At 36.9% G+C, this 13458-nt stretch overlaps 1 protein-coding gene across 1 annotated transcript in view; it reads right to left on the bottom strand.

The window, feature by feature from the left end:
• Positions 1-331: 331 nt before the first annotated feature.
• LOC116888527 (heat shock factor protein 3-like) overlaps positions 332-13458 on the bottom strand; it is a 52775-nt gene continuing 39648 nt past the window's right edge. Inside the window, 3 exon segments of the mRNA XM_032889823.1 lie at positions 332-621; positions 1315-1375; positions 11978-12077. Of these exon segments, the coding sequence (XP_032745714.1) occupies positions 332-621; positions 1315-1375; positions 11978-12077 (451 nt within the window).

The following is a 13458-nucleotide window of genomic DNA, read 5'->3' on the forward strand; positions in this document are numbered from 1 at the left end:
CTTAGAAAAATGCAATAACATTAATATCTGTTCTAGTAACAAATAAGGTATTAGAATATTATTAGTTTAAAAATAAAAAATTAACTTCTTATTATATTAAAATTTGGATATATTACTTATGTTATTTTGTGGTCTGAATTTCATCCTAGTTGCCAAAACTTGCCTAGATACTGGGAGGATGTAATTTGAACACAGTCTTTAAGTTACAGACATTTACAAATGAAGATGTATACACTAGCAAGCAGCCATGGAATATCTGTTTCCCCAGAGGAAATGCGATTCACTGAGACTTAAAATAAATTGTAACAGAAGATTGGTTTTGATATGCTTTTCAAAAAATATTACTAACAGGGTTAAGAAAGAGAAAAGGGAACACACTGGATTCCCCATTGGCTTCCATATAAAATGGGGGAGTATCATTTTCAGTATTATCTTCTTGTGGAGTGGAAATATTGGAGGTTACATAATCATGGTCACACAAAGCTGATATGACATTTGGGGGGTCCTCCAGATCATCCAAAAGTATGTCATAATCTTGAAGATTTTCTCCAAAGTCACATATTGGTGTCCCATCCAAAAGGAAAAGCTCCGGTTTTTCCATGCATTGTATCATATGTTTGTCTGTGGAGAGACAGTGCTTTGTTATATGTAATATAGGAGGAGAAAATTTAAAACAAAGTATAATTCACAAGTCTTACACTGTTTAATGCTTCATGGGAGACAATGCTATCATTTTAATCTTTTGAATTGCACACTCTTCAAATTGGCTATCTTACCCAAAAGAATGTACTACTATTATTAGAAGTTACTATAGGCCTTTCTATAGGCTATCAATTTTTGGTACTTCAGTATAGGAAAAGAGATCTAATTACATCCAAATACACATTTAGAATTAAGGATGCACTAACCAATTCAACATAAATTTGGTAGATTACACTATCCATAAAGTATAAGGCTAACCATCAATGTCTGGACTTAGTAAACAATAAATGACTTACTTTCTGAAAAAAAAAAAGAACTTATAATGTCATGTAAAAAATAAAAGTTTGCATTGTATCCTTTTGATGTTTCTCATAGCTTTTAAAATCAGCCACATGATAATTTATTCTCCCTTAAGTTTATATAATCATCAGGGTTCTTTCATGTATATACTCTTATTTAAAATGACATATAAAATGAAAAATGTGGTTTATACATGAATTGACTGAGGCTTTCAAATGGTAAATGGCTTGCAAAGGATCGTATGGATAGTCATTTGTTAGCCTGGGACTGAGATGTATATTTTCTGATCATTCTATAAATATTCTTTTGTACCTTTTCCCTCATTGGGATCAAGCGGACTTTTCTCTTCTTCATTTTGCATCAGATTTAGACTCTGGGTAAAAAAAGAAAAAACCACTAGAATCCTTTATCAGCATATCATTTTTTTCGTGAAGTTAAATAACTGAGATAAAATATTTCTTTGACTGAGATAAAATATTTCCTTTGAGGCTCTGAGAGTATGATGTGTTTTACAAATATAAGGCCCTACTTTCAATTCTCTGCACCCAAATCATATTTATTGAGAGATTAACAGAGTTAAGAAAAGATATTACTGTGTATCTTGTTTTCTAAAGGTTGGTTTTTCTTTCTAACTGTTGTTTAAGCAGAAGGGAAAAAAAACTTCACAATTCACAGTAGACATACAGCCAACTATACCACGTAAGATTATTTCCCACTTAACTTGAACTAATATCCACCAAAATGTGTTGGGCAAAAGAGAAGGAAACACAGAACTTGAACTAATATCCACCAAAATGTGTTGGGCAAAAGAGAAGGAAACACAGTATGTCCTGTATATGAAAATGCATGTCTTAACCTGAATGAAACTCAGAAAAAAAAAAAACAACAACAACAAAAAAACAAAAAACTACTGTGCTTGGCAAAAAGGAAACAATACGTCTTTCAAGTCATTCCTGTCTAAACAAGATAACAAGAATGAATTCCCTCAGAGTCTAGCCCCATTACTTGTTAATGATGAAAAATAATGGTCCCATTTATACAGTTTCCTTAGTTGAATAAATCATTCTGAGAGACTAGGGTTTTATTGGATATTTTTTATTTACATTTCAAATGTTATTTCCTTTCCTGTTTCCTGTCCATAGCCCCTATCCCATTTCCTCCTTCTTCTATAGGGTGTTCCCCCCACATTCCTCACACTGGGGCTCCAGCCTTGTAGGACCAAGGGGCTTCTCCTTCCATTGGTGCCCAACTAGGCCATCTTCTGCTACATATGCAGCTGGAGCCATGGGTCAGTCTTTGGGTAGTGGATTAGTCCCTGGGAGCTCTGGTTGGTTAGCATTGTTGTTCTTATGGGGTTGCAAGCCCCTTTAGTTCCTTCAATCCTTCCTCTAATTACTCCAACAGGTATCCCATTCTTAGGTCAATGGTTTGCTGCTAGCATTTGCCTGTGTATTTGACATGCTGTGGCTGTGCCTCTCCAAAGACTGCTATATCCGCCCTGTCAGATTGCACTTTTAGCTTCATCCATCTTATCTAGTTTTGGTGGCTGTATATATATATGGGTCACATGTGGGGCAGGCTCTGAATGGGTGTTCCTTCAGCCTCTGCTCTAAACTTTGCCTCCCTATCCCCTCCTATGAATATTTTGTTCCCCCTTTTAAGAAGTGAAGCATCTGCACTTTGGTCATCCTTCTTCTTGAGCTTCATGTGGTCTGTATATTTATCTTAGGTAATGCAAGCTTTTGGGCTAATAGCCACTTATCAGTGAGTGTATACTATGTGTGTTTTTCTGTGATTAGGTTACCTCACCCAGGATGATATTTTCTAGTTCAATCAATTTGCCTATAAACTTCATGAAGTCATTGTTTTTGATAGCTGAGAAGTACTCCATTGTGTAGATGTACCATATTTTCTGTATCCATTCCTCTGTTGAAGGGCATCTGGGTTCTTTCCAGCTTCTGGCTATTATAAACAAGGCTGCTATGAACAAAGCATGTTTCTTTGTTGTATGTTGGAGCATCTTTGGGGTATATGCCCTGGAGTGATATAGCTGGGTTCTCAGATAGTGGATTATCCAATTTTCTGAGGAATATCCAGACTGATTTCCAAAGTGGTTGTACCAGTCTGCAATCCCACCAACAATGGAGGAGTGTTCCTCTTTCTCCACATGCTCCCTAGCATCTGTTATCATCTTAGTTTTGACCTTAGTCATTCTGACTGGTGTGAGGTAGAATCTCAAGGTTGTTTTGATTTGCATTTCCCTGATGACTAAGAATGTTGAACATTTCTATAGGCACTTGTCAGCCATTCGATAGTCCTCAGCTGAGAAGTCTTTGTTTATCTCTGTACCCAATTTTTCAATAGGGTTATTTGGCTCTCTGGACTCTTATTTCTTGAGTTCTTTGTTTATTTTGAATATTAGCTCTCTATCAGATGTAGGATTGGTAAAGATCTTTTCCCAATCTGTTGGTTGCCATTTTGTCCTAATGACAGGGTCCTTTGCCTTACAAAAGCTTTGCAGTTTTAGGAGATCCCATTTGTCGATTCTTGATCTTAAAGCATAAGCCATTGGTGTTTTGTTCAGGAAATTTTCTCCAGGGCCCATGTGTTTGAGATGCTTCCCTACTTTTTCTTCTATTAGTTTGAGTGTGTCTGGTTTGATGTGGAGGTCCTTGATCCACTTGGACTTAAGCTTTGTACACGGTGATGAGCATGGATTGATCTGCATTCTTCTACATGCTGACCTCCAGTTGAACCAGCACCATTTGCTGAAAATGCTATCTTTTTCCCCACAGGATGGCTTTAGCTCCTTTGTCAAAGATCAAGTGACCATAGATATGTGGGTTCATTTCTGGGTCTTCAATTCTATTCCACTGATCTACCTGCCTCTCTCTGTACCAATACCATACAGGTTTTTTTTTGTTTTTTTTTTTTTTAAATCAGTATTGCTCTGTAATGCTGCCTGAGGTCAGGGATCGTGATTCACCCAGAAGTTCTTTTTATTGTTGAGGATAATTTTTGCTATCCTGGGTTTTTTTGTTATTCCAAATGAATTTTCAAATTGCTCTTTTTAGCTTTATGAAGAAATGAGTTGCAACTTTGATGGGGATTGCATTGAATCTGTAGATTGCTTTTGGCAAAATGGACATTTTTACTATGTTACTCCTGCCAATCTATGAGCATGGAATGTTTCCATCTTTTGAGATCTTCTACAATGTCTTTCCTCAGAGACTTGAAGTTCTTGTCATACAGATTTTCACTTGCTAGGTTACAGTCACACCAAGGTATTTTATGTTACTAGGGACTATTGTGAAAAGTGTCATTTCCCATATTTCTTTCTCAGCCTATTTATCCTTTGAGTAGAGGAAGGATTTGTTTGACTTAATTTTATACCCAGTCTCTTTGCTGAAGTTGTTTATCAGGCTTAGTAGTTCTCTGGTGGAACTTTTGGGGTCACTTAAAGTATACTATCATATCATCTGCAAATACTGATATTTTGAGTTCTGCCTTTCCAATTTTATCTCTTTGACATCCTTTTTTTGTCTGATTGTTTTGGCTAGGACTTAAGAGTCCTATATTGAATGAGTAAGGAGAGAGTGGGCACCCTTGTCTAGTCCCTGATTTTAGTGGGATTACTTCAAGTTTCTCTCCATTTAGTTTAATGTTAGCTACTGCTTTGCTGTATATGGCTTTTACTATGTTTAGCTCTGGGCCTGGAATTTCTGACCTTTCCAGGACTTTTATCATGTAGGGGTGTTGAATTTTGTCAAATGCTTTCTTAGCATCTAATGAAATGACCATTGGGTTTTTTCTTTGAGTTTGTTTATATAGTGCATTACATTGATGGATTTCTGTATATTGTAACACCCTTGCATTCCTGGGATGAAGCCTAATTGATTATGATGGATGATTGTTTTGATGTGTTCTTGGAGTTGTTTTGCCAGAATTTTGTTGAGTATTTTTGTGTCTATATTCATAAAGGAATTCTTTTGACGTTTTCTTTTTTTTTTGGTCTTTTGTGTGGTTTAGGTATAATGTAATTGTGGCTTCATAGAAGGAATTGGGTAGTGCTCTGTCTGTTTCTACTTTGTGGAATAGTTTGGACAGTATTGGTATGAGGTCTTCTATGAAGGTCTGATAGAATTCTGCACTAAACCCATCTGATCATGGGCTCTCCTTGGTTCAGAGACTTTTAATAATTGCTCCTTTTTCTTTAGGAGTTATGGGACTATTTAGAAGGTTTATCTGATCCTGACATAAATTTGGTACCTCCTATTTGTGTAGAAAATTGTCCATTTCCTCCAGATTTTCCAGTTTTATAGTAGGATCTGATGATTTTTGAATTTCCTCAGATTCTATGGTTATGTCTCTCTTTTCATTTCTGATTTTGTTAATGTGGATACACTCTCTGTGTCCTATGGTTAGTCTGGCTAAGGGTTTATCTATCTTGTTGATTTTCTCAAAGAACCAGCTCCTGGTTTTGTTGATTCTTCGTATAGTCCTTTCTCTTCTTACTTGGTTGATTTCAGCCCTGAGTTTGATTATTTCCTGCCTTCTACTCCTCTTGGGTGTATTTGCTTCTTTTTGTTCTAGAGCTTTCTGGTGTGCTGTCAAGCTACTGATGTATGCTCTCTCCTGTTTCTTTTTGGGGCACTCAGAGCTATGAGTTTTGTCTTTAGCACTGCTGTTATTGTGTCCCTTAAGTTTGGGGATGTTGTGATTTCATTTTCATTAAATTCTAAAAAGTCTTTTGGTTTTTTTTTCTTATTTCTTCCTTGACCAAGTTATCATTGAGAAGAGCGTTGTTCAACTTCCATGTATATGTAGGCTTTCTATCATTTTGGTTGTTATTGTCTTAGTCCGTGGTGATCTGATAGGATGTATGGGATTATTTCAATCTTCTTGTATCTGTTGGGGCTTGTTTTGTGACTGATTATATGGTCAATTTTGGAGAAGGTACCATGCAGGTGCTGAGATGAAGGTATATTCTTTTGTTTTAGGATGAAATGTTCTATATATACCTGTTAAATCCATTTCATTCATAACTTCTGTTAGTATCTCTATGTCTCTGTTTAATTTCTGTTTCCATGATATACCCATTGATGAGAGTGTGGTGTTGAAATCTCCTACTATTACTTTGTGAGGTGCAATTTGTGCTTTGAGATTTAGTAAGGTTTCTTTTATGAATGTACCTGCCCTTGCATTTGGAGCATAGATATTTAGGATTGCGAGTTTATTTTGGTGTAATTTTCCTTTAATGAATATGAAGTCTCCTTCCTTATCTTTTTTGATAACTTTTGATTGAAAGTCCATTTTATTCCATATTAGTATAGCTACTCCAGCTTTTTTCTTCAGACCATTTGCTTGGAAAGTTGTTTTCCAGCCTTTTATTCTGAGGTAGTGTCTATCTTTGTCTCTGATGTGTGTTTCCTGTATGTAGCAAAATTCTGGGTCCTCTTTATGTATCTAGTCTGTTAGTCTATGTCTTTTTATTGGGGAATTGAGTTCATTGATGTTAAGTGATATTAAGGAATCGTGACTGTTGCTTCCTGTTTTCTTTGTTGTTAGAGGTGGAATTATGTTTATATGTGTTTCTTCTTTTGGTTTTGTTTCAAGATTACTTTCTTGCTTTTTCTATGGTGTAGTTTCCCTCCTTGTGTTGGAATTTTCCATCTATTATCCTTTGTAGGGCTGGATTTGTAGAAAGAGATTGAGTAAATTTTGACATGGAATGTCTTGATTTCTCCTTCTACGTTAGTTGAGACTTTTGCTGGATATTGTAGCCTGGACTGGCATTTGTGTTCTCTTAGGGTCTGTATGACATCTGCCCAGGATCTTCTGGCTTTCATAGTCTCTGGTGAGAGGCCTGGTGTAATTCTGATAGGTCTGCCTTTACATGTTACTTGACCTTTCTTCCATTACTGCTTTTAATATTCTTTCTTTGTTTTGTGCATTTGTTGTTTTGACTACTATGTGACAGCAGGAATTTCTTTTCTGGTCTTATTTATTTGGAGTTCTGAATGCTTCTTGTATGTTTATGGGCATCTCTTTATTTAGGTTAGGGAAATTTTCTTCTATAATTTTGTTTAAGATATTTACTGGTCCTTTGAGTTGGGAGTCTTCACTTTCTTCTATACCTTTTATCCTTAGGTTTGATCTTCTCATTGTGTCCTGGATTTCCTGGATGTTTTGAGCTAGGAGCTTTTTGTGTTTTACACTTTCTTTGATTATATTGTCAATGTTTTCTATGTTATCATCTTCCCCTGAGATCCTCTCTTCTATCTCTTGTATTGTGTTGAAGATGCTTGCATGTATGACTCCTGATCTCTTCCCTAGGTTTTCTAACTCCAGGGTTGTCTCCCTTCATGCTTTCTTTATTGTTTCTAATTCCATTTTTAAGTCCTGGACAGTTTTGTTCAATTCCTTTACCTGTTCAGTTGTGTTTTCCTATAATCTTTAAGGGATTTTTGTGTTTCCTTTTAACGGCTTCTATTTGTTTTCCTGTATTTCTTTAAGGGAGTTATTTATGTCCTGTATCATCATCGTAAGATATGATTTTAAAATCACATTTTACTTTTCCAGTGTGTTTGGTTATCCAGTATTTGCTTTGGTGGGAGAACTGGGCTCTGCTGATGCAAAATAGTCTTGGTTTCTGTTGCTTAGATTCCTGCCCTTGCCTCTCCCCATCAGGTTGTCTTTGGTTTAGCTTGTCCTGTTGTCTCTGACAGTAGCTTGATCCTCCTGTTGGCCTGTGTGTCAGCACTCCTGTAGACCTGCTTTATTTCAGCTGGATCTGGGAACAGAGAGCTGCTTCTGGGTTTTCGTGATCTGAATCCTCCAGGCTGGTTGCTTGGTTCAGAAGAGTTTGTCTTACCTCTACTCTCAAGTGTGTATGCACTCTTGGCGACTGGCTTTCAGCTTTAGGTGCATGCAGAAACCTGAAGGGTCCTGCTCCTGACTGCTCCTAGGTCCTTGTGCCCAGAGGGCACAGATGGCACTAGGTGGTTTCCTCTTGGGTCAGGAATGTGGGCAGAAAGTAGTTTTCTCCTCCGATTTCTCAGGATTGTCTGCCATCCTGAGGGTCTAGTTCTCTCCTCCATGGGATCTGGGTGCAGGGAGCTGTGGGACTGTTTCAGTTCAGTTCCAGGCGCAGGCAGAAACCAGCAGATTCCTGCTACTGACTGCTCCTTTATTCCTGTATCCAGAGGCCACTATGCATTTTCTTCTTGGGGCAGGAATGTGAGAAGAATTGGGGAGAAGTGACCATCTCCTCTGAACTCTCAACATTGTTCGTAAGTTCTGGAGTTCAGCTTTGTCCTACAGGATTTTCTATTTTTCTCTTAAAACAGCAACAATAAGAAGGTTTTACTAATTTAAGACAAAGATCTGCAAGTATACTTTTAAAGACAGTTGTCTGGGTGGAATTGTGTTACCTTATTATTTGTAAGTCAGGATTTTTTTTAATTTTATTATTTTATATCTTTCATTATATTATATTATTATTATTATTATTATTGTTATTATTATTATTATTATATGTAATTAATACATAATTACATGACTTACTTCCCTCCAGCCCCTCTCAAGTTCTATCCCTTTAACTCTTTCCATGCATTTACCTTCACTCAGCAAGGAAGATTGTTTTGAGGCAGAGTTTCTCTATGTACTCCTGCCTGTACTAGAATTCACTCTATAGGCCAGGCTGACCTTGAACTCACAGAGATCCTTCTGCCTCTGCCTCCCAAGTGCTTGAATTAAAGGTATATGCCATACCAGGCTGAGGAAAATTTTAATAAAGACAGTTTTAAAAAAACTACATGCCCTTTTTTTTAATTTCTCTTTTAATTTCCAGAAAAAAACCCTCTGGCTATTGCATAGCCCAATTTATTAGCCCAAATGCTCAGAATATGCACAATACAATTCATATGCAGCTTAACCAAAAGGAAGGCCAAAGTGTGGATGCTTTAATTCCACTTAGAAAGGGGAACTAAATAATCACAGGAGGCAGAGGGAGGGAGGAATCTGGGAGAATTGGGAGAGGGGAGGGGGGAAAGAAGGAGAGGAGCAGGCCCAGGTATGGGAAGAGAAAGTCCAGAGGGCCAGGAGAATGAATAGAAATAAATAGCAGTGGGAGTGTGGAATTTGGGAAACCAGTACAAAGTCCCAGACACCAGGGATGAGAGAGGCTCCCAGTACCCAATGGGGATGACATTAGCCAAAATATTCAACAGAAGGGAGATAAAACCTGAAGAGACTACCTCCAATAGATCGACATGGCCCCCAGTGGAGTGATGGGGCCACCAACCCATCTCAAAAGTTTTAACCCAAAATTGTTTGCATCTAAAGAACTGCAGTGACAAAAAATGGAGCAGAGACTGAAAGAAAGGCCATCTAGAGATGGCCCTACCTGGGGATCCATCCCATCCTCAGACACCAAACACAGACACTATTGATGCCAAGAAGTGCTTGCAGACAGGAGCCTGGTATGGCTGTCCTCTGAGAGGTTCTGCCAGAGCCTGTCTAAGACAGATGGGGATACTCACAGCCAACTGTTGGACTGATCCCGGTGATCCCAAAGGAGGAGTTAAGGGAAGGGCTGAAGAATCTGAAGGGCATTGCAACCCCACAGGAAGAACAATACCAAACAACCAGACTCATTAGAGCTCCCAGGGACCAACCAAAGAGTATACATGTGTGGGTCCATGGCTCCTGCTACATATATATCAGAGAATTGCCTTATCTGGCATCAACGGGAAGGGAGGTGCTTGTTCCTGTGGAAGCTTGTTGCCCCAGTAAAGGTGGATGCTGGAGGTTTGAGCCATGAGTGGGTGGGTAAGCACCCTCTTAGAGGCAAAGGGGAGGGACGTTGGGGAGAGGGGTTTACAGAAGGGAGATCAGGAAGGGAGACAACACTTAAAACATAAATAAATAAAAAAATGAAAGTCAGTTTTTCTATGATAAAATTTGGGTTAATGATCCAATATTGATATATAAGGACATTTAGTATTCAGATATTTGGCTGAATCAGAGACTAAAATGCAGACTGCCCCTTGAAATATTTTCACACACAATTATAAACCTATGGCATAAGAGAAAGGGGTGGTATTCAGTTTTTTTTAAATGGGTAAAATATGGGTAATGTGGTGATAATAATGTTATGTCAGTCTTACTACTTCAGTCTTGTTCTTGCTTCCCACCCCCACTTTGGCTGATGAGTCTCTCAATGAATTACCTTGTTCATAAAGAATAATTAAATTAATAGGACAATATATGTAACTGGAAAACCAAATATCACATGATCTTTGTCATATATGGATCCTACACTCTAACTGTTAAATAGATGTATTATAATAGAAGTAAATATTGGTAAAGTTCAAGAAACTAGAAAAGGGTCCATTAGAATGCAAAAAGCAATTCAAGAGGCTTTAAGGGATTGGCACAGGGAAAGACAATAGAACGAAGTAGAAGAGGAATGCTAGGGGCACATAGTGCACAACAGAAAGAATGAGAGGGAGGGATAAAAATGAAAGGGGAACGTGGCAGGGAGAATCGATCAAAATTAGGTGTGTATGAAAGTGCCAGTGTGGAGAGATATACTAAACGGAGCCCCAACTTCTCAGAGGCAAAGGGGAGGGTGGATGAGGTAAGGACTCTGTGAGAGGGGAATAGGAGGGGGACAGCAGTTGGGAAGTAAATAAACAAATAAAATAATTAAAAAAGAAAGTGTCACATGGAACTGATAACTGGTGAAAAGAATATTAGCAAATATATTAGTTTACTTTTCAGTCTTCCCTTGTTCACTTGAGGCAAGTTCTCAAGAAAAGTGTGTTATTTCAGGATATCTTCACTGTAAAAGCCAATTAAACTTAACATATTTTCCCAGTTATGAGCATGTAGTGTAGAATATAGTAAGAAGACTTCTGTGTAACGCAAAAAAAAGGAAACAAGTTTGTTAAGGAGCTTATGTCAAAAAAAAAAAAAAAGAAAGAAAAGAAAAAAAAAACAAAACAAAAACAAAAAGAAAACCTCCCAAAAAACCTTTTTGAGATAAGGTCTAGGCTGGCCTTGAACTCCTGGACTCCAATTAGCAGGGACTGTATGAATGTATTATAAATAATTGTGACATTTTATAAAGCTTGCTGATTATTAATTACCTGTACTTACCCTGTAAATGTGTGAACAAAGGATTTGTACTTGACTGGATGGGTTTCTAATGTAAGTACCTTAAAGTATTAAAATCTTGAAAACACAATATAATGTACAAGTTTTATAATTAATCCATATTAAGGCACTTGAGAAATGTAAATAAGTCAATGAAAGAACACAGTGTACCTTAATCTTATACCATTCATTTAATTCAAAAATGTTCTGCTAATAATTTACTCTGCTAATATTCACCAATGTATGAACAGATGATGCATAAAAAAGAATAAAAAGAAGAGACATGTATCTCATATTGATTTCTGCCATTATATCCATATTGAGTAAAGTTCATATTTGTTCTTTATTAAAATAGGAAGCTCATAACAGACAGGCTGAAAAGAAATTACAAGAAAGATTCTCTAAACAGAATAACATAAATAAACATCTAAACATCTAGATATCACAATAAGAGATTTTGTACATCACTGGTACATACTGTAAAAATAAGACCTTTGGAATCATAAAATCACTATAAGCAAAATATTGTAACCTTATATCATGGAATACTTTAATATTTACTATTTTAAGTTATGAGAGAAGGGAGAGCTACCATGTAAAGACAAATTGTGTTCTTGCTATAAGGAAGAAAAACAATGTTTTCTGAAAACTAGGCAAACATGAAATATACTGAATTGGAAAGGCCAAGGTAAAAGCACAAGTTTTCTGACATTCACGGCTTGATGTTTTCTGTGCTAATCTCTATATATCATTGTACTTTTTGAGCAATCCATATAAAGGCAGGAAAATCACAAATTTGAGTTGATGAGCTTACCTCACTGAAATGATCAGAATCATAATCCACTCCCTTCCAAGATAGTATCGAATTTAGCTCTAACAAATTTCCTTCAGTCTGATTCATATTCATTTTATCCCTTCAATGAAAAACACAGAATGGGGATTGAACATAGATGCAAACCAAGGGATTACTACTTCTAAGAAACCATCATTCAGAAAAATCCAACAGACAATAAATTGAAAAGATTATGCCAGGTTCTCAACTAAGAAGCCATAAACCAATATTGCACTTTTTGCACTTTTCAGTTACAGACTATATAGTCTACTGCTATAATATTTCAGAATAGATTACAGCAGTTATAACATAGAGTAGCCCACTTCACAGTGAAATTCCAGAGGTTTCAACCTGGTGAACTCCAGAAAAGGATGGAAGAAAATGATCACATTAGTCCATTTCTAAATAGGGAGTACTTTTCAAACCAAGAAAGCTGTCAATAGCCACAGAACTGTATGTTTTGAGAATTTAATACAAATTAAAGATAATAAATTGCTATCTTGGAAAGCTAAGATTCAAGGTACCACAACATGAGTAGCTGACCCCAAATGACTAAAATATGTTTCTATTTATGAGATTGTAAAAACTCAAATTTAGCCTTAGAAATGACTTGATTCCTCTCTATGAAGAACATTTAGTCTGAATCTCATCAAAAGAAGAGAGCCAGATATTTGGGTAAGTGGGACACACACATATTAGCTGTCAGGAAGCAAAGTTGTTACACATTTTTTACTTTCCTTCTGAGGCTCTTCACTTTGGTCATTCATTAGGGAAACCAGTGTTCTGAGAAACATTTTTATTTATATCAATTATTGTAATAAATAACAATCTCAACTTGACCTTAAGAGGCTATTAAATTCCTGTATGCCAATAGCAGAGGACCCCTTTGTTTCTCTCTATACCTTTCTTAATCGTGGAGATCTTGGACTCAGCTTGAATGACCAAGTATATCAATGCTAATCCAGCCCAAAATAATCATCCTAATCAATACTGTCATCGTCATGGTTTATTATGGATCTGGTGAGATTCCGTACACTAAAAGGTAGGCTATTTTAGTGTCTAGAGGCGTTACTTTATGTGCATGTCTAAGAGTCTACAGTTTATTTTGGGGTCAAGCTGAGGAAGCTCTTTTGGGTGTGTTTGTCAAGAGAATATTTATATATCATGTCTTTTAGGAACTAGATGTGATCTTTGTCCTTCTGAGGTTAGGCAATAAATGAGAGCCAGTAATGAAATACACAAATATAAGATGATAAAGCACTCAAAGAGACAATTGTAAGCACTGCTGATGAAGGTGAAACTTAGGCAGACATCCCCAGGACAGAGATGTGCTGACAATGGAGCCTTTGTGGCTCCAACTTAGTAGGAGTTTTGCTGAAGTATACACAACCTTCAAGTTTCAGGAAATGAAGACATTTCTTCTTTTTTCTTATAGTTCTGTTCCAAGCAGGAAGTTTGACTCT

The sequence above is a fragment of the Rattus rattus genome, chromosome X, assembly GCF_011064425.1.
Source record: "Rattus rattus isolate New Zealand chromosome X, Rrattus_CSIRO_v1, whole genome shotgun sequence".
In the NCBI taxonomy this organism is placed as follows: Eukaryota; Metazoa; Chordata; class Mammalia; order Rodentia; family Muridae; genus Rattus; species Rattus rattus.